The sequence below is a fragment of the Quercus suber genome, unplaced genomic scaffold (genome assembly GCF_002906115.3).
Source record: "Quercus suber isolate HL8 unplaced genomic scaffold, Cork oak 2.0 scaffold_317, whole genome shotgun sequence".
NCBI lineage: Eukaryota > Viridiplantae > Streptophyta > Magnoliopsida > Fagales > Fagaceae > Quercus > Quercus suber.
The window spans coordinates 270,905-291,336 of NW_027069772.1; the positions used below are offsets into that span (position 1 = coordinate 270,905).

The window sequence follows — 20,432 nt, forward strand, 5'->3', positions numbered from 1 at the left end:
CCAGGAATGCCATAAAAATTACATGTGGTCCATAAATCTATTAAATCAAACAATTAACTTAAAAATTGAGCAAGGCAATTGAAGTGCGCTAATTTGGGCAAAACCAGGCAATTAATGAGGAAACATTGCACACGAGCCACACTAAAGCATAGATTTGGCAAGGTTGGGTCGAGCTTTTGTCACTATTTGCCAACTACCTAGTCGGTAGGCCTAACCTCCAAAGCACCTAGTGACTATGTCTACCCTCCCATCCCATGTGGGACAAACCATTTTTTTCTTCTTCTTCTGAATTTGTGGGGCAACTACTTATTCAAAATAATAAAAACAAAGAGAGAACATACCCAAACCCCAAATTAGGTTTAAATTTAAGTTAAGCTTTTCCCTAATGAATTTCTCACAAAATGCAAAAAGTTGAACCAATGAGCATGATATGGCTAATCTAGGCTTCCTTTAGCTAAATGGGTAAAGACCCATATAATTTCTACCATAGTTGGCAGGAAGTCAAGGTTTTATATGAATTTACAGAAAGAAAATAAATAAATAAAAGGGGGGGGGGGTGTCTAGATGATTGGTTAGATTCGTTACATAAAGTTGACAATTTGGTATATTTTTATTTTTATAGTAATTCGTTGACTTACACACATGGAGGCAATAATTTGAATTTTGACACATAAATATATTTTCACTTTTCAATTTTCACGGCTTCCTTTTCCACATTTTAACCCAATTTATTATATTCGTTGTCCCCAAAGTTGGGCCATATTTGTACAATAAATTTAATGGAACGCTCTCGATATTGCTGAGCTCTTTGGCTCTTTAAATTTTTTTATTTTTTATTTTTTATTTTTTATTTATTTTTTGCTGAATGGCTCTTTAAATCATTGAGACTATAATATACCTACTCCTTGAATCCGTGGAAGCCGCTCTGTGAGATTCAAGTATCCATCAATTCATGTCCAACTCTACCTACTTGTTTGGCTTCTCTGCTTAAACTTGCAAAAAAGGTGCACTACGTAATTGCCCTCTCTCTCTCTCTCTCTCTCTCTCTCTCTCAAACACAATCATATCACATAGTTTTCATGAAAAATAAGATAAGAGGAAAAAGAAAGAGAAAAAGGAAAGGAAAACACGGACATAATTTTCCAAACTTGTTAACATTCTTACAAAGTTGATTTGCACATTACATGGAGTATTAAACAATGAAAAGCTGCTGTTTCTTTATGTAAACGGCCCATGTGGTTGTGGGCCCTTGCAAACTATAAAACGGACTCCACAAAGACTTGCTTTTTAATTTCTTAATGACATGTACACCTTGCAACTATCAATAATAATTCTGCATTATTGCTTCTCCACAAGAGAGAATTTGTTGTTTTGGGACCCATCCCCTAAAGAGAGAACTTTCTTGTATACTTTTTTTTTTTTTGGGGGGTTTTGGTTTTTTTGTCTTTTGGACAACCCACACTGAAGGCTACCCAATACTTTCTCAAGAAAGAGACCCCCAATTTCCAAAGGGTGGACCGTGTAACATAAGTTGGGTTTTTTGAACTTTGAATAATTGAATCAAGTACTACTAGTTTTTGAAGTACCATTGGTTAGGATCCAAAGGGAGCCCTATGAGGAATGCCTTTTCTTCTTCTTGCATTTGAAGGAGGTGGAGGAGGTGTGGATGGGTAAATGTCTTGTTGTGCCCCTCCCCGCAATTCTTCTTCCTCCCTTGATGAGACTAATCTTCCTTGTATACCTTCCCTTTCCATTAATGCTTCTTCATTCTTAGCCCCTAATACAAAGCTTGTGTCCCCATTTCTCTTTATTCCTACAAGCTAATTCATTTTTAAAGAAAGATTAAAAAGCATACAATTGTATAAATAAATTAAGTATCAATCCAAGCAAAACCCAATTTACCAAAACTAGTTAATAATTATGAAATGATGGTGAGGATGATAATGATGTCAATTGGTGGATAGTGATGCTAATGGTTGATATGTGATAATGTGAATGCAAGTCATGTATGTAAAGCACTATGCATGGTTGAGATAGAATAATATGGTAGCTTGTAATGATCAGCAATGGGGAGGGCTGATAATGATATGGTGAAAGTGATATATACCATTGTGAACGTGGGTCATAATGCATATAGGTAATGGGTATGTCATGTGTGAGTTGTGAATGATGTTGATGATGATGATGATCGATGAGAACAATGTGAGATAATAAGAAATTTTAAAAAAAAAATGGCAAAAAAATTGCTAACCTTACAACCAAGTGAACAGAAACGAAATGTGTCCAAAAGGCTTCTCCCACAAATTTCACAAATGTGTGAAACCCCTTTCCCAGATTTTGGCTGAGGCCTCTCATTGAGAAACAAAACTCTGGCACTGTTTATCACATATGTCTGAACTCCACTTATGTCCAATACCTTTTGAATTTCTGAAACCCTCACCACATCATGATATGAAGATCTCCTTATCTTCAAGAACCCCAACAAAAAAAAACCTATTACACATTCTGTTTAAAGAAAGAACAAGAAAAAGAAAAGAAAACCCTTCATTGCACAAAAGCTCAAAAACTGAAAATTGAAGGAAATGTGAATGAGTATGACTACCTGAATGACTTGATGATCCTTGTGCCTAGAAGAGCGGCAATAAAAGCAAAAAGCATCGCCATTGCAGTCTAGACAAAACATGTTGCATTCACTCCTAGCCGCATCTCCATGAGTCCGGCAGATTGAGAAGAAAGAAGTGTTTAGCAATGGCTCTAGCCATGGAGGTACCAACATTGTGTCCTGTTAAAAACCCAGAAACCAAAATAAGCTATAAAAGAATCAAGAGATAACACAAAAACACACAATGCTACACATTCAGAGAAAGAAAAAGAGTGATTGATATTACCATTTAGAATGTGAGTTTTGCCTCTTTGGGCTTGTTGGGAATAGTAACAAAGAGAGAGAAAGAAAGAAAATCACAGAAAGAATTGCAGATGAAAAATATTAGTCTCTCAGAGAGAGAGAGAGAGAGAGACTAAACGACCTGCAACTTAGACTTCAACAACAAAACAACGCTTAGACTAAGGGACAAGTCTCATAAAACAAATGCGGCATCGCCTGGGGAGAGATTTTCAACGGCTGAGATTGAATAAGGTGGCTGAAGTTCAATCGCAGCCGTCAATTTACAGAAAGAGATAGGTGGGTTTGGCGCTTACGCTACTAATGCATCTTTTTTTCTCTTTTCTTAAATTTTTTTTTTCTTGCGTCTCTACATAGGCACGAGGTCGGCCACTTGGCTACGCATGAGCTCTAAGAGCTGTTTCTTTTCTAACATGGTGAATCCAACGCTCGTAATTCTGCCACGTGTATAGATTCTTCCACGTGGCACGATCTGGACTGTGTGTTTTTGAATGGACCCCACATCGCTTTTTTGTTGATTTAAGTATTTGTGAATAGTTAAAAAAAAAAAAAGGGTGACGTCTAAATTGTGAAAAAGTTGGGTTATGATGTGTGTATAGCCTCCTCACAAATACTTCAATTAATAGGTGTCCTATTGCGTAAAGAGTTTAAGTATGAATTGGCTTTCTCCTCTCCCTAACCCTCTAAATTTCTGAAAAAATTATTAAATAATTTTAAAGTAAAATTGAAAAAAAAAAAAAATTCAAAATACAATGATGCACGGAAGTGGAGTTCTCTATCAACTAAATTTCAAGAAATAAAGTTTTAGTTAGGCTACATTTGTTTCGCCTCGCCTGAAAACACTTTTAGAAAATCATTTTACAGCCTTGTGTGTGTTTGACAGCTACGGAAAATATGGTCAACAGAAAATCAAATACACTTTGACTGAAAAATAACCACTCTGAAGTGTAAAATCATTTACGCTTTGATTTTACCTTCAAAGCGTTTCCGAAAAAACACACCTGAAGAGAGAGAGAGTGAGAGAGAGCTCAAGCACACACCCGAAGACAGAGAGAGAGCTAGAAGGGAAAGTGAAGAAGACAACCGATCTCGTTGCTGATGTCAGACCCACCGATCTCGTCGCCGATATTAGACCTACCCATCGATCTCGTCGCCGTCGCCTCCTTTAGACCAACCCACTGATCTCGCCGCCATCAGACACATGTCACTGATCTTGCCTCTGCTGCCTCTAGATCGAACCCACCGTGACCCTCGTCAACGAGCAACCTGCCGCCTCTAGATCGAACCCAGTCGCCTCTCTCTCTTCCTTCGTCTCTCAATTTGACCGGATTTGATGAATTTTTTGGTTTGGTTTGATATTATATATTTGTTTGGAAGATAAGAAAATGTGAGCATCAAGTAGAAAATGTGTTTTCTATAGTATTTTCAAGAACACAACCAAACACTAAAAAATATTTTTCAAAGTATTTTTTAAAATGCCACCAAACACCTAAAAATATTTTCTTTTCCTGAAAATATTTTCATCTGAAAATATTTTACACTTGGAAAACATTTTACATTTAACCAAACACAACCTTAGTTTAACTGATAAAGTCTTGTCGTATAATAAGAGATTTAGAGTTCAAATCTCACATATACCAAAAACTAATTGATATATAATTTTATGATAAAGACTAATTATCAAGAGTTGACTCATACCCTTTATCTATAATTTTTTTTAAATATATATATATATATATATATTAAGAGTAGTTAATAATTACTCACAATTGACATGATGCTCGTATCAATAAAAACACTCAATATATTACAAAATTTAATTTTTTTTACGTAACTTTTTGAACTAATGTCATATTTTAATATTAGTTTTATTTTTTGTTTTATGTTACCTAATACCAAACTTGATACGCGGATCATAACCTACATGGATTTTACAATTTTTTATCTTAATAAAAAAAACCATAATTACCACTTTTCATTAGGGTTTCTAATTCCAGCCTTACCATTGGATTATTGAAATTTTAGCTTGGTCATGAGATGCTCATTATAAATAATTTTAGGCAGCATATCATGTCAGAGGGGATTAGTTTTTATGTTAAACAAGTGACTGAGTTGTTAATCTATTATTTATTAATTATTATAAAAATACTAATAGACATATTCAGAACTTTGAATGAATAAAACTATGAAATGTTGCCGGCAACCTCAGTGTTTAAATGGCATCCCAACATTTTAAACATGGTGAACATCACCCAACATCTCATTGATTGTAACCATTCATGTCATCGACACATTAAAAACGATTAAGAAAATGACTAGGGTTGGAATTAGAAATATTCACAATCCTCTTGTATAGGGTTGGCCAGTATTATTATAATTAACAACAAATTGTTGATTAGAACAATATTTCAGACTTGTGGAACATTTATTTAGTTCAAAAAGTACGTACCATTGAAAGTTAAAACATTTTAAAAAAAAATGATTGAATTGGATAATGACAATTATTTGTTCTGTAGCTTCTACTAATACAGTGTAATTTAAGAATTTCTCTCAAGAATGAAATTTTAAATCATTTCACTGATGATTCATTGACAAAAGCTCTTAATTTTCCTCTTTTTTTAATGCATCTCTGTTCTTAGCAACAAGATTAATCAGTATGTTTATTGTGCATAATTAGTTAGTTTGATCAATTGTTTAGTGTTTCCAATTGTCATTTTATGTTGCATTTCATAACTAGCTAGTTAGTTTAATCAAATGGCTAGTGTTTGCCATTGTCATTTCGTATTTCACCTCATTAGTCATGACGTTGGAGTAAAGAGACATGCTATTTAGAATTAATCTCCCTATGAATTTGATTGACATTATTATGAGTTGTATCTCAACGGTCTCTACCTCAATTTTGGTCAATGGGGATGCTTTAGACCCGATTTATCCCTCAAGAGACATAAGGCAAGGGGACCGGCTATCCCCATACCTTTTCATTCTCTGTATGGAGTTCCTTGGGCAGCTAGTTAAGCAGAAATGTACGGAAAATTTGTGGTAGCCAGTTAAAGTCTCTCAAAGCGGACCGGCTTTTTCCCATTTGATATTTGCAGATGACATCGTCTTCTTTGCCAAAGCAGACCTTATCAATTGTATAGCTATTAGAGATGTTTTAGAAGTTTTTTGTAGCTTGTCGGGCCAAACTGTGAGCAAAGCAAAATCTAGAGTTTATTTTTCACCCAATGTTGACATTGACACTAGAGAATCTCTTAGTGACGTTCTCGGTTTTATCTCCACTCCAAACATTGGAAAGTATTTGGGGATTCCTTTGAAGGTTCCGGGAGCCTCTCCTAATGAGTTTACTTTCATTTTGGATAGAGTGCTTAGCAGGGAGAAATGTGCTTATTCAGGCTTCCACAGCTGCAATCCCTTTCTGTCATGCAATGTAACTTGTTGCCAAGGAAAATTTTGGATGGTATAGATAGAGTGAACCGAAACTTTCTTTGGGACACAACAGAGTCAATGAGGAAGATGCATTGGGTTGGATGGCACAAGGTGATCAAACCTAAAGAAGAGGGGGGGGGGGGTCTAGGATTGCAAACAACTAGGGGAAGAAATATAGCCATGCTTGCCAAGCTCAATTGGAGGCTTAACACTGAAAAGGAGGCACCATGGTCCAAAGTCCTACAAGCAAAATACTACAATAACAAGAGGTTAAATGCAGCCAATGCAGACAAGCTGCCTTGTTCACGGATTTGGAAAGCAATCAAGAAAGGAAGAGAAGTTTTTACTCAAGGGAGTATGTGGATGGTAGGGAGGGACAGCATGCTAAGCTTCTGGCATGGGAAGTGGATGAAACAAGGTCCTCTAAGGCACCTCATTCAGGGCCCCTTACCCCAAGGGGCTTCCAATTGGACTATTAAAGACATTATGGTGGACTCGGGAATTGATTGGAATCAAATGTCTTTTGTTTTTCCCTCAGAAATTAAGCATGTGCTTCAAGCCACTCCTCTGTCACTAACAGGTAGAAGTGGTGATAAGCTTGCATGGACTGCGAACCCGAAGGGTAGTTTTGATTTAAAGAGTGCATATAAACTTGTTATGGGTAGGGAGGAAGCTGCAGCATTTACAGCAAGCTAGATTTGGAAAGCTCCGACTCTTCCTCGCATCAAATCCTTTTTATGGCAATGTGCTCACAATAACATTACTGTCAAAGAATGTCTCACAAGAAGAGGAGTGGTAGAAGATGGAAATTGTCCCATTTGCAATAGGGAAGTTGAAACTATTTTGCATGCTTTAAGGGACTCTCCTCGAGTTCAGTTGGTGTGGAGGCAGATTGGTGTGCAGGTGAGCAACCATAGGTTTTGGAATTCCAACCTGACAAATTGGTTAAACTTAAATGGTAGATTGAACACCAACCAACTTGCTGGAAAACCCCATTGGAAAATTATTTTTCCTTTTGCTATTTGGAACATATGGAAGTATAGGAATGATTTTGTCTTTAATAGGAAAATGCAAAACCTAAACTTGGTGGCTGATATCCAAAACAAAGCAATGGAGTTTATGTGCTGTGTCTCACCCCCTAGGGAACTGTCACGCCGTATTATCAAGTGGGTGCGTTGGGAAAAACCACCACTTGGATGGGCTAAGCTTAACACGGATGGGGCTGCTATGGGAAACTCAGGTCTAGCAGGATGTGGGGGGCTGATCAGGGATTAAAATGGTGCTTGGCTTGCTGGATTCTCAAGGAATATTGGGTCAACTACAAGTTATGCAGCTGAACTGTAAGGTATCAGAGATGGACTAACACTTTGCTACAATCTGAATATACATTCCATTATTGTTGAACTTGATGCCAAATCAATTGTTGATGTTTTTGGGCACCCAAACTATGAGGGAAATATTATATCGCCCATCTTGGATGATTGCAAGCAGCTAATGATGCAATTCCAACAAATTTAGTTTAAACACTACTACCAGGAGGCAAATCATTGTGCGAACATGTTGGCTAAGGTGGGGTTGGACCAGTGTTCATGCTTGGTGCAGTTTGATCGCCCACCTAAGATCATTGGGTCTATTTTGGATGAGGATTGTAATGATTTTTTTGTTGACAAAATCTGTTCTGATCTTGATGTAGTTTTTTAGCCCTTAATGAATCGTCTATTTACCCAAAAAAAAAAAAAGTCAATATTAAAATGAATATTATTTTTGAGAAAACATTTGAGATCAAGAGAATATGTTTGCAAACTATCATTATCTAGTATTTTTAATTTCTTGAAATTAAATAATAAAAAATAATAATTGTATATTTACAAATTTTCAAACCTACTACAAATTGAAGAAAGAACTTGATCTAGTATATATAATTAGAAGTAATCAATTTTAAAATATTTCAGTAGATTGTGTTGTCTCATCATTCATATTCTCTTCAAACCATTTCATTCTAGGAATTATTTCATGAGATACAAGTTCTATTTTTATTTTGGATACAATTTTTTAGATGAAAACATAGTAAATGTAAGTATATTTTCTCTATATTTTTTTAAATAAGAAGTAAAATGTTATTAGGTTTCTTTAATTTGTACGTACACTATGGGTATGAATCAAGGTAGTCGATACGGTACCGTACTAGCAAGTATGGCCCGTATTTACCATTCTGGTACATGCATTGGTACCGAAACACATCTATTTCGTATTGATTTAAATACCGGTTGTACCGGCCAATTTTGAGCGTATTAGTCGGTATAGAAAAAAGCCCTTTTCTTTTTCTTTTTTTTTTAGTTTTGTAATTTTCGAATTTTTGTTAGGGCAGAATGATAACTTATTTGTATTATTTGTTTTCTTAGTATGAAATGACCAATTAAACTTTCTTTTTTTATATATATATTTTTTCTTTTAGTTGATGCTAAAGACTAAAACTATGAATAATTTGTTATGAATTGAGGTAATGTTTTATGGTAAACTTTTGTTTTTATTATATATGTGTGTGTGTGTGTGTGTGTGTAATAGCGGTATACCTGAAACGGTACACTAGTATTGATCCCAAAATATATTATTCCATTGACGAAACCAGTACAAACTCTAACACGAGATTGACTCTCTTGGTATGGATTATACTTTACTTTAAGTTGTTATCTTTTTTCTTTAAAAAAAAAAAAATGATTTAAGTTGTTATCTAAGTATAGTATTGTGATATACCAAAATTATGGCATCTTCTTACATTTAGGGTCTTTAACTAATTGCCTAAATGACCTAGTGGAAGAGTTTGCCCACTTTCATTCACACTTGATATCCAACGCCATAAGTAAATCATCGTGATGTGCTCATTTCATTTGATTATGCGGCAATAAAAAATTTCCCATTATTCTCTTGGACTACAAGAAATTTGAGAACACTTTATGAAAAGAACATCAAATCAAAAGAATTTTTTTTATCATAATAAAAAGGCTAAGATTCCATTCAATCAAGCTTGTAAGCTACTTTCTTTCAAGCTAGTTCTTTTAGGGTGAACCCACCATATGAAAGGTTTCCATTTAAACAATTCGAATCAAGGTGCAATTAGATGAGTATAACATATCAGGCTGGGCGTGCCTAGGTGATACAAATTTAAGCTAAGCCATCATGTTGTACTTAATTATAGTCTTTTTTTTTTCGTGTGATATGTGGAAAAAGTGTGGGAGCAATTTATGTTAAAGAAATCCCTACTTTTTATCAATTTGTGGAACAACAAATTGAAAGACGAGAAAGTTTTGAGACAAATGAGAAAGAAAAGACCTAAATTGGGGATTGTAGACCTTCACAAAAAGCATATTTTTTTCCCCCGTGAAAGAAGAAAGGTGATAACTGTTGATAATGATGTGAAACAGATACGAATTCCACCGCAAAATCAGACCACAAAGCTTTTTTTACCAAGGTAAAGGGGAAGAAAAACAGAATATCTTGTGTAACACATTTCATTGACTTCTTATCAAGAAATGCTTTGCTTGATATGCCTATTTCCATTTTTCATTACGTTCAAAAAGTGGAAGGTATAAGTTATAACCCATTTTTTCTTTTTATTAAAAAGAAAGATAAGCTAGTTTTTACTGCATAAAATCCTTTTGGAATACAGACTCCAAATAAAGAGGTAAATTTTCTAACCACGCATCAAAATCTGCACATAAAACTACTCTTTTAGGAAGGGCATAGGCCAAACAGTTGCCCAAAGTACTACTTAGTTGTTTTATCTGCTCAATAATATTCCCATACCTAGCAAATGAAGGCATAATCTAGTTGATTTTATGTGACAAATTAGTGTTTATATATTTTTATATATATAAATTTGTGTAAAAGAAATTAAGATATAGTTACTTAAGTGATTTACCTTGGATTTTTTAAAATAAAACTCAACTACATGATTGTATTGTTTAATGCAAAAAAAAAAAAAAATGTTATTTTTTTAAGGTAATTAAATTCAATCATGTAATTACATTGATTAATACAAATATATCATTGAATTTAATTGTCGAATCTAAGATACATTACTTAAGAAACTATATCTAAATCTTATTTCTTGACAAAAATGAGTGAATGAGATAAATTGATTGATAATATAAATGAGTAAGTGTGTTATTTTCTCTTCTTCACTTGTAAAATGATTTCTTATTTATTTATTTATTAGTTTAAAAGTTTTAAGTAAGAGTTTTGATAGTTGTTGAAGTAGCAAAAAGCTAACAACTAGGCGTGGAAGCATAATTGTTTAATAATCTTCCACAAAACGAAAGAGTAATTAAAGGCTCCAATACCTTTATAATGTAGGAATCAAGGCTGGCAAACATGGGATTGTGAATCATAACACACGCTCTTTCGTTGTATTTTCCTATAAACAATTATACTATGCCTTTACGATTCAATCATATATAATATATATCTTCGTAGTATTACTTTAAGGTCCAATTTTTTTATTTTTTATTTTATTTTTAATATGGATTATTATTAATCCCCAAGAGTTGCTGGGGCATCATATTCATATGTGGCCACTTGCCACATGGCACTCTTTAAACCTCATAGGATCTCGATAGTGCTATAAATCAAATACGTTAATTTTTGAATATGGAATTCTATCCTTGAAAGCAAAAGAGTGATAAAAAGCATTGCAAGTAAAGTACAAACATCAATGTAGTGGGCCTAGTGCACAAGAATACCACTTGTTTCATGATCTATATATCCTATGAGTTATTATTATTAATCAATTATGTACTTGTAGTTGTGGATATTTACGAATAATGATCAATCTTTGCTACGATTGATTGGATTTATTACAGAAATTTGTTATTATTATTCTCTGAAAATCAAACTATTAAAAAACCCCCTAAGCTGATTCTCGTGATGAATTTTACTTTGGCAGGGTTTGATAAAAAAATCAGATGCGGAGATGATAGAGGCATTGTCCGGAAAAATATATGCTTTGGAATTAAAGTTGTCGATTACATTCCAATGATTGTTTCGATTTATCTATTAGAATTGAATATTGCAATACTAAATTTATTTTAGTGTACAATTTCAGAATTATTGATATTTTTATAACACAAAATAAAAATAATTAAGTTTTCATTGTATAGTTTAATATCTAATCAAGAAAAAAAAATGATAAATCAAATCTATATATCAAATTGCTTAAATTTATTGTGGCAATAATATCAAATCAAACTTCAATTTATTCTAAGAAAGTTTTTTATTAAAAAAAGACCAAGAAAAAATAGTTAATATTTGAGCAGAATTTGGAACTTAGATTGAGCTAGAATTTGGGGATGATTTGTACCGATTAACTATCCAATAATATGGAATTTTTTGACCTGAACATAACATAGTTGATAACTTTTGTCTTATACTTTGGGTAGCACACTATATCGGTTGGGGATTGGGTGAGAAATTAGTGGGATTTGCCCATCCCCTTTATAATAGAAGACTAGGCACACTTTGGCTGGTCAGCCCTTGCCTTCTCTATATCCATAATATTAGCTCTAAATACGGAAAGATAAGACTCGAATGCGTATTTGCTACGATCTTTGCTTCATATGGTTCAATGGAAGTGCATTTGATCAAAAATTTAACTTAAATTCTATGATCTCCCTAATCCCTATAGACTTTTTCAAATATAAACGGGAAATGGGATAGAATTACTAAAATTTATTAGAGTTTGGTAATGATTTGGGAGTAATGCTATAGACACAAATTATTTTACAACATTTTTACAACTACTGATGTGAATTTAGCATTTCCCAAATAGTTATTGTAAGTAAAAATGTGATATTAGTGATGAGGCTATATTAGAATTAGTAAGAATTTGCCACATCAGCAATTTGTAAAAATATTGTAAAATAGTTTGTGTCTGTAGCATTACTCATGATTTGGTGTGTATAATAACTAGTGTTTTGGTTTGGATAAGCTTCTAATGTCCGAATTCCGAAACCTAACTCATATTTTTAGTAGATCTTCTATTATTTTTAGTATCTCAAATACAAAATATAAATTTTTGTCCTATTTTATACTCTACTAATCACAACTTGTTATATATTCATTTTCACTTCCCTTATAAAATACCCAAAGTTTGAAAAGGAAAAAAAAATCAGACATATATCATACCCTAATTAGTGGAACACACAAAATGGGACAAGATATGTATTCCTCAAACACGTATGCTACTAATACCATTTGTTTGGAAGATAACACCTTAGGGAGACTACAATTGAGGTTTTAATATAACATATACGCTTTGTTTCTTTCAATGATAATGTTTTCTAAAAAATGAGTCATTTTTCAAAAAATTATTTTCTAAAAAATTACCTCATTTTCCTATATTTGGTAGCAACCTTAAATAAGTTAAAAAATAATTTTTTAACTTCTCTTATTTAGTTTTTTGTGTGATAGAGATGTTTTCCAAAAAAAAAATTAGTGAAAAACAATCTCTAAAAATAAGTCATTCTTTTTCTGTTGACCAAAAATAATTTTCCGTTGACTAATATTTTCTAATGCTACCAAATACTAGAAAATACGGAAAACTATATTTACATAAGATTTTCCATTAAAATAAATAGAATGATAATAACATCAATTCACCCAAAAGCTCAAGGCTATGAGTTTGGATCCAATTATGTTATATCAAGTCCTCAATTTATTTACTTTTCTTTATGTGAAACTGTCACTCTCATGTATATGCACAATAGTGCCACCATTCATGTATCCAACCAACATGACAAAATAGACTAAACGATTAGACCTAACCTTATTAGATGTGAGAGATTTTGTTGGGTTCTTGAGTCTAAACCATTTGGAGTGTTTTTGTTTTCTCTCAACTTTTTCATTTGGCTTTTACTTATTTTGTTCAAGTACATCTTTTTAATTTTTTTTTATTTCTTTAAAGTACAAATATAACCAGCTTTCAACCAAAAATAAATAAATATAGCAAAAAGCCAAATAAACTTATGCCAAAAAGTCAAAAACTATCTCTCAGTTTCAAAAAAATAAAAACTATCTCTCACTTGAAAAACCCAATCCGACCATCACCACCACTAGTTTATTTTTAGAAAATGTACTTCGATTAATTGCTTAGAGAATCCTCAACGGAGCTCAATTATTTTGTGAGGCCACTATCGGGGAAGCTTCCAATTCAATTCACAAACAATTAGTACAGTAGTACTACATATATAAGTCACAGTTTTTACTTCTCTTCACGAGGATAAAATTGAAACACGAATGTACATGAGTCCCATTTTTTTTTTTTCTTAACCATAGTTTAGGGAAATAGTTCAGCCATACCCTTGGATTCTTGGGGGCCATTTGGTATGGAATTTTGAGCTACAATTTTTAGATTTTAAACAATATTGCACGCATTTTCACACACTTTTTCACACACACGTATTTTCAAAAAATACAAACAATGTTACTAGAATAATATTACCAGACGGACCCTTAATTTTCATAATTTTAGTGTCGGTAAGTTTTGTTTTAATGGATTTATATGTGAGATTATTGAATCATTCTAAGCTATCATATCATGCCATGGATATTTTCTTTTTGAGGTAGACATTTCTAAAGTCAAAATAGGTTTTTATAGAAATATGCCTGAAATCTTTTCAAAAATTGAGATAAAAAGTAAATCTAAACAAATAATCTAGTCTTTTTGTGAAGTACATTTTTTTAGTTTCATGTTCATGACTATCGCATTTCTCATCGCATTTTGCATTACCTTGTAGCAAAAAAAAAAAAAAAGAAAAAAAAAAGAAAGAAAAAAAGAGAGAGGTCCAAAACAGATATCCCATCAAATTATGCATCCATGTAGCAAACAATAGATATTACTACAGTAAAATGCAAATATACATATTATTGTTCACCAAATGTAAACTTACTTTTACTTTTCTCTCTCTCTCTCTCTCTCTCTCTCTCTCTCTCTCTCTCTCTCTCTCTCTCTCTCTACTTAACTGATTTGTGTTTTTTTAATTAAACTTACTTTTACTTTTCTCTCTCTCTCTCTCTCTCTCTCTCTCTCTCTCTCTCTCTCTCTCTCTCTACTTAACTGATTTGTGTTTTTTTAATTATAAACAGTTATATAAAAAAGTTATTTTATATTATTTTAATAGGATGCATCACAAAATAAAGAATGAAATGTATGATATATTATTAAAGTGATAGTATAAAATAAATAAAGTAGGTTTTGGACATATAAAATGCTTTTTTTTTTCTTTTTGCACAAGCCCATGGAAAACACTCTTACAATATATTCTAATATTTTGTAGAATGACAAAATTTAGCTACAAAATTGTTTGTAGTCTAAGGCTACATCCTTATTCAATAAAATAAATATTACTACATATTTTGAAAATCTAACTATTAAATTGGATGTTCTTTAAGCACTTAATGTTAAATTTTGTGTCAATCAAATATTATTTACTATATGATATGTAAGCTTATATTTTATGCATAATTTTAAATTATAAAAACTTCAATTTAAACAATTTATTAATGACATATCTATTGATCTTTAATTTTCTAAAAATTTTACAAGCATAGAGGATATAAGAAGAAGATGTAATCCAATGGTGGATTTGTCAAAATTCACCTCCAATAAATATATATTGAGTAAGATTGTAGTCTTAGATTACAACTAATTTTGTAACTAAATTTTGTTATTTGTAGAATACTAGAATATGCTCTTACAATATATTCTAGTATTGTGCAGAATACTAGAATATATTGCAAGAGCATTTTCCATGGGCGTGTGCAAAAAGAAAAGTCATTGTACACACCCAAAACCTACATTTTTTTTTACACCATCGCTTTAACAATATATTATATATTTCATTCTTTATTTTACAATTCATCTCATTAAAATAATATAAAATAACTTTTTTACAAAATATTTTAGTATTCCACATAGATGGTTATCGAAAGAAAAAAAAAAAAAAAAAGGTATTCTACATAAATAAGTTAGAACGTTTTAAGAGAATAACACATGTCTACTTGGGCTCACACAGAATACTAGAATATACTGTAAGAGCATTTTCCATGGTCTAGTGCAAAAGGAAAATACATTTTACAAGCCAAAAACCTACTTTATTTATTTTACACCATCACTTTAGCGATATATCATACATTTTACAATTCATCATATAAAAAAATAATATAAAATAACTATTTTACAATATATTCTAGTATTCCAGACAGATGGTTATCAAAAAAGAAAATATTCTACGCAGATAGGTTAGGACAGTTTAATAGAATAACACATGCTCACTCGTGCTCACACATGTAACATGTTTTACCTCCAATCCCCAACTCCAAACAAACCAGCCTCACCCTGAATTTAAGCAGAGATATATCTCCTTCATGACCATCCTGGAGGTGAAAGAAAATATAAATGAGCATTATATTGTAAATTAAGAACCATAGAAAAGGTCATAGTCACCCTTTAAAATAAAAAATAAAATATCAATTTGGGATGTTTAGTGCTGTCTTTTTCTAACAGCAACACTCACATTTTATTGATCCCAGCCCAAAACGTTATTGAGCTCTGCATCTGTGTGTCATGTTAACTTATGTGGACATGTGGTCCTGTTTAGAGATTATTTCTTTTCCTTTTCTGAGGTAGTTCAAAGTGGCCTTCTACTCGTAACCTCACTAATGTTTTTTTTTTTTTTTTAATTATTTATTACTTTTATCTTCATTATTGAGGGCAAAAAACAGATATCAATTGGGCTTTAAAAAAAACAAACAAACAAACTTTATTACTTCTATGAGTTCTATCCTCATTTTGAGTGCAAAAAACAAAATATCAATTTGGCTTTTACTTTAGACTCTAACTAAAAATTTGTCTCAATTTGTTATGGCTAAGGCACAATGAGGAATAGAGGACACAGCTTTATATGAGAATATCTCATTCCTTTCTAGACCTTATGGACCATGTTTATTAGCAGACACCGATCACTAAGCCCAACAACCAATATGTTTAACACACCACATGCTTAATGCAACGACAAGTCTAAAGCTCCTCAATTAGTCCTTAATGCATTAGGAGTGCACATAAATATATATGTCTTCTCATAGAGATTACCAAATACCAATCCATATGAAATGAGGTACCTTGGACATTAAATATCATTTTTGTCACTATTTAGGATAACAACTTTTCTTGTGTAAATACAGATCTAAGAAAAGGAATCTGAGTCAAAGAGATCGAAACATGAGAAAAGTAAGAAGGTCAGTCTCTTTCAAATAAACAACATAGATTTTGGCAATAGAATGCTCTATTGCATCATAATCTCTAAAGGATGAGAACGAACTATGTAACATCTACAGCGAGAATTCAATTATTGTATAAGAAAAATATATGTTCTTCTAAAAATTATTTTGTTATTGAAAACAAGTACAAATACATTATTTTTAATTACATAAATTAAGTGCTTATATCTTAATCAATTAATGTTGTTATCACATCTAAACCACCAGCATGCATGGTTGGCCTACGGCCTACCTACTCAAGACTGTCATTAATCAATACAATAATGCACTTTACCTTCCAAATTCTAATCATTGATTCAAATCTAAGGTTCATATTTATTGGTTCTTTTTATGGCCATAAAGGTTGCATGATATATGTTAAGCTAAGGAATCCCTTCTCTCTGCCTTCACATTATTACATACTTTAATTAATTGTTACTTGCTTCACTTCCAGACCATAAAACCGGCGCTGAACTTGGGGATTATCAAATAGTGTCTTGCATTGTAATGAAACCTTAATTAGCATTCCACATGGTCAATCAACCTCAGAGCTCCCCCAACCTCAAACATGCTTAACTGTCCACATTTAACCCAATACCCTCAACTTATTATCATTGCAAATGACTTCTTGGCCAGTTGGCCCTTCACATATTTTGTATTCTGCTTGAAATTAAACAATTGGAGCTAGCAATTCTTCTTCTTCTTCTTACACGTATTGTAAATATGTAATGAACAAAATTTAAGTACAGTATCTTAAGTGCTGTATCTTAAATTCCTCAATTAAAATTCAACCATATAGCTTTGTTCACATAAAATAGAAGTGTATTTTTAGTTAAGTAATTAAAATTTAAGATGAGAACTTAAGGAAAAGTATCTAAATATTGTACTTAAGTTTCGCACATATATTCTCTCTCTCTCTCTCTCTCTCTCTCTCTCTCTCTCTCTCTCTCTCTCTCTCTCTCTCTCTCTCTCTCTCTCTCTCTCTCTCTCTCTCTCTCTCTCAATAATCCTAATTTTAGGCCTCTATGTCTTAAAGAACACATGCAATGGTGTGGATATTTTTATATCTTTTGCGTAGATTTCATACATGTTTGTGGTTTAGATGTTTACGTCAAAAGGCTATCATTGTGAACATTGACCCCATTAAAGGCCATAATTCACTGCTTTAGAATTTATTCTTTTAAAAAAAATCGTGCACAATTGAAGGGAACACAAAAATCTATGGGAAGCGGGATAGGAAATGCAAATTGTAATCAAGTTCACATTGTGGTTTCTGCTTTCTAACTCAATTTAAAGGTCAAGATTTTGAGATTGGTCATATTATCTTTTTGGTACGTTGTAAATTGTAATCATTTTCGAGATCCGTTGGCCATATTGGTTGCCCCCAAAACTTTATTTTTGGTGTGTAAATTGTGAATATGTGAACCGTGAACGGTTCTTCAATTTTAGCAACCCAACTTGATCCCAAATGGGGCTTTTTTGGTAGAGAAACGACCCCTTTGACTTTTCCAAAACGTAGGCCCATGAGGCCCAAGGACTTTATTAGAAACTGGATCAATCGTGTTGTGTCTAATTAATTTAGATAGACAGCCAACAAGAACAAACTCCTGGAGGAAAACTACTTTTATGGGCTTTGGATATTAAAAATTCATGTAGACCCAATAACAAAAAAAGTGTAAATTTTTTTTGGAGGAAAAAAAAGTAAAATAAAAATAGATAAAGATTAACCAACGAATTTATTATGGTAGATCACTTGTCGCAATCACCATTTAAATGTGAACATAAAAAAAGGGAGTAACATCAGCAGCTTATTTTTTTTATTTTGATTATGATCAAAGTGGGGTAGGAAACAAAAATCATAATCTTGACTATAATCTTTTATGGATAATATACATTTATTTTTGTCATACGGAATTTAGGTTACGGGAGGCTAACTACTAGCTAGATAGTTGTCCCACATCCTTTAAAGGCTATCTGTTTGGCCTTAAATGAACACAGATTAATATATAGGAGACGTATTAGATTAAATAATGACCATTAATAAGACAATCGGAAGAGAAATTGGGATGTTCTTTCCCAAAGTTCTTACTCTTTCCTTTACAGTCTTGATGAACCAGTTGATCTCACGTTACCAACATGGATAATACACACCTGCAAAAAGGAAATACATATAAAAAAAACACACATATTTTGTGTCAGCCATTGATCTTCCAATATTTAAGTTAGTAGTTCTTATTTATTCGAACAAAATAAAATAAATCACTTTCGTGTAACTTGAATGTGTACCTTGTTGTCCTCTTTCTATTTTGTTATAAAAAAATCTCTATGACTCTATGAGACTATCACACTATATGTAGGGACAGTTTTTCTAAATCTTTACTTTGAGTAGTTAATGTGTGCATACGACCCTAAAAAAAGTGAGAATACGATTGTAACGTATAATGTGATTCTAGAAATGTGATTAACACATTTAGGTTGACCAACTTTTGGGTAGGTCGAGCTATAAAGTCATTAATTCTTGCCTTTTCTGGGATTCTTTGAGTTGAATTGTCTCAAGTGAGTTTATGGTTGCTGGGTAAGTATTGCATATACCTTCCCCAACAGATTACGTGCACCAAGTGTTAAATATGTCATACAATGTTTTCACACTAGAATAAAAAATACAATAAAAACAATGTGGTATCAATTTTCATGACTAACCAGTAACCAAGAAATTCAATAAGGCGTATTTTAATCAAAATTACTCTCTTCTACTTCTTCTTCTTTCTTTTGGCTGAATATCAAAATTACTTGAAATAACTACTGCACACACGAACATTATAAAAAAATCATTAATATTGAAAGCAATCAAATGGAAATCATTACTTTCTCAAAAAAAGAGAGGAAATTATTAGAATTATAGTCCTAAATAAAGCTCAAATTAACTTTATCAAACACTCAAAATCTTATAATCATGTCAAAACTTATTTTGACCCTTAGTAACACCTCAAAGACAGATGAATAATAATGGTCCACTTAGGGCTGAGATAACTTTCACTGGCTTAGTTTACTTGAAACTTACAAAAAGTGGAGCAACACTCATAATCTTATCTTCTAAATCAATCTTACTTCTTTTAGAGAAAAAAAAATAGAAAGAAAAAGAAGAAAAAAAAAAAAAGGGAAAAAGAATTGCATTGGATCCACGTACACCTAGTGATGAGTGGGTGCAATTGTAACTGCTTATAATTAGAGTATACGTAAAATTTTAGAGAGTTCTAAAATATTATTAAAACTTTTTTGCAATTACACTTGCTAAAAAATTTCGAGAATTTAAAAAAACAATGAGAACCCTTTGCAAATATCAAATAAATTGTGGATAAATTAAATAAATAAGACAACTCTTAAAATCATACACTATATAATAAAAGTTGGACTTAAAAGCTGTGGTTGCCAAATGGTTATTCTCACTAATTAGTAAATTAGTTTTATATTATTTGTTAGAATATATTTCCTCAAATTAAGGAATAATATTTAACAACTGTTTAATTTAAGTAAAACTTTATCTTTTAAATTTCAACAAATTTAAATTCTATTCAAACTAAAAGTCTATTATAAAAAAATTCTAAAATTAAATCACAAACAACATTTTATTCTACTCCAACTAAAAATCTATTATCAATATTTTAAGAACAACTAATTAGTAAATTAATTTTATACATTTAAACTTCAACAAATTTAAATTCTATTCAAACTAAAAATCTATTATAAAAAAAAAAAAAAAAATTCTAAACTTAAATTCTAGAAAATAACCCAT

General features: G+C 32.0%; 1 protein-coding gene across 1 annotated transcript; it reads right to left on the minus strand.

The window, feature by feature from the left end:
- Positions 1 to 1,117: 1,117 nt before the first annotated feature.
- LOC111984939 (protein RGF1 INDUCIBLE TRANSCRIPTION FACTOR 1) lies at positions 1,118 to 3,070 on the minus strand. Its single transcript, XM_024016559.2, has 4 exons — positions 2,889 to 3,070; positions 2,603 to 2,782; positions 2,252 to 2,467; positions 1,118 to 1,820 (listed from the first exon to the last, which is right to left on the minus strand). Exons 1-4 carry the CDS (start codon positions 2,889 to 2,891, stop codon positions 1,593 to 1,595), a joined length of 627 nt encoding a protein of 208 aa, XP_023872327.1. The 5' UTR covers positions 2,892 to 3,070; the 3' UTR covers positions 1,118 to 1,592.
- Positions 3,071 to 20,432: the final 17,362 nt, after the last annotated feature.

Excerpts from the sequence above, each read along its gene's own strand:
- LOC111984939 (XM_024016559.2), bottom strand. Across the intron at positions 2,468-2,602 it reads AGGATCATCAAGTCATTCAG|ATAAGGAGATCTTCATATCA; the intron begins GTAGTCATACTC and ends GGGTTCTTGAAG. Across the intron at positions 1,821-2,251 it reads TCTGTTCACTTGGTTGTAAG|CTTGTAGGAATAAAGAGAAA; the intron begins GTTAGCAATTTT and ends AAAATGAATTAG.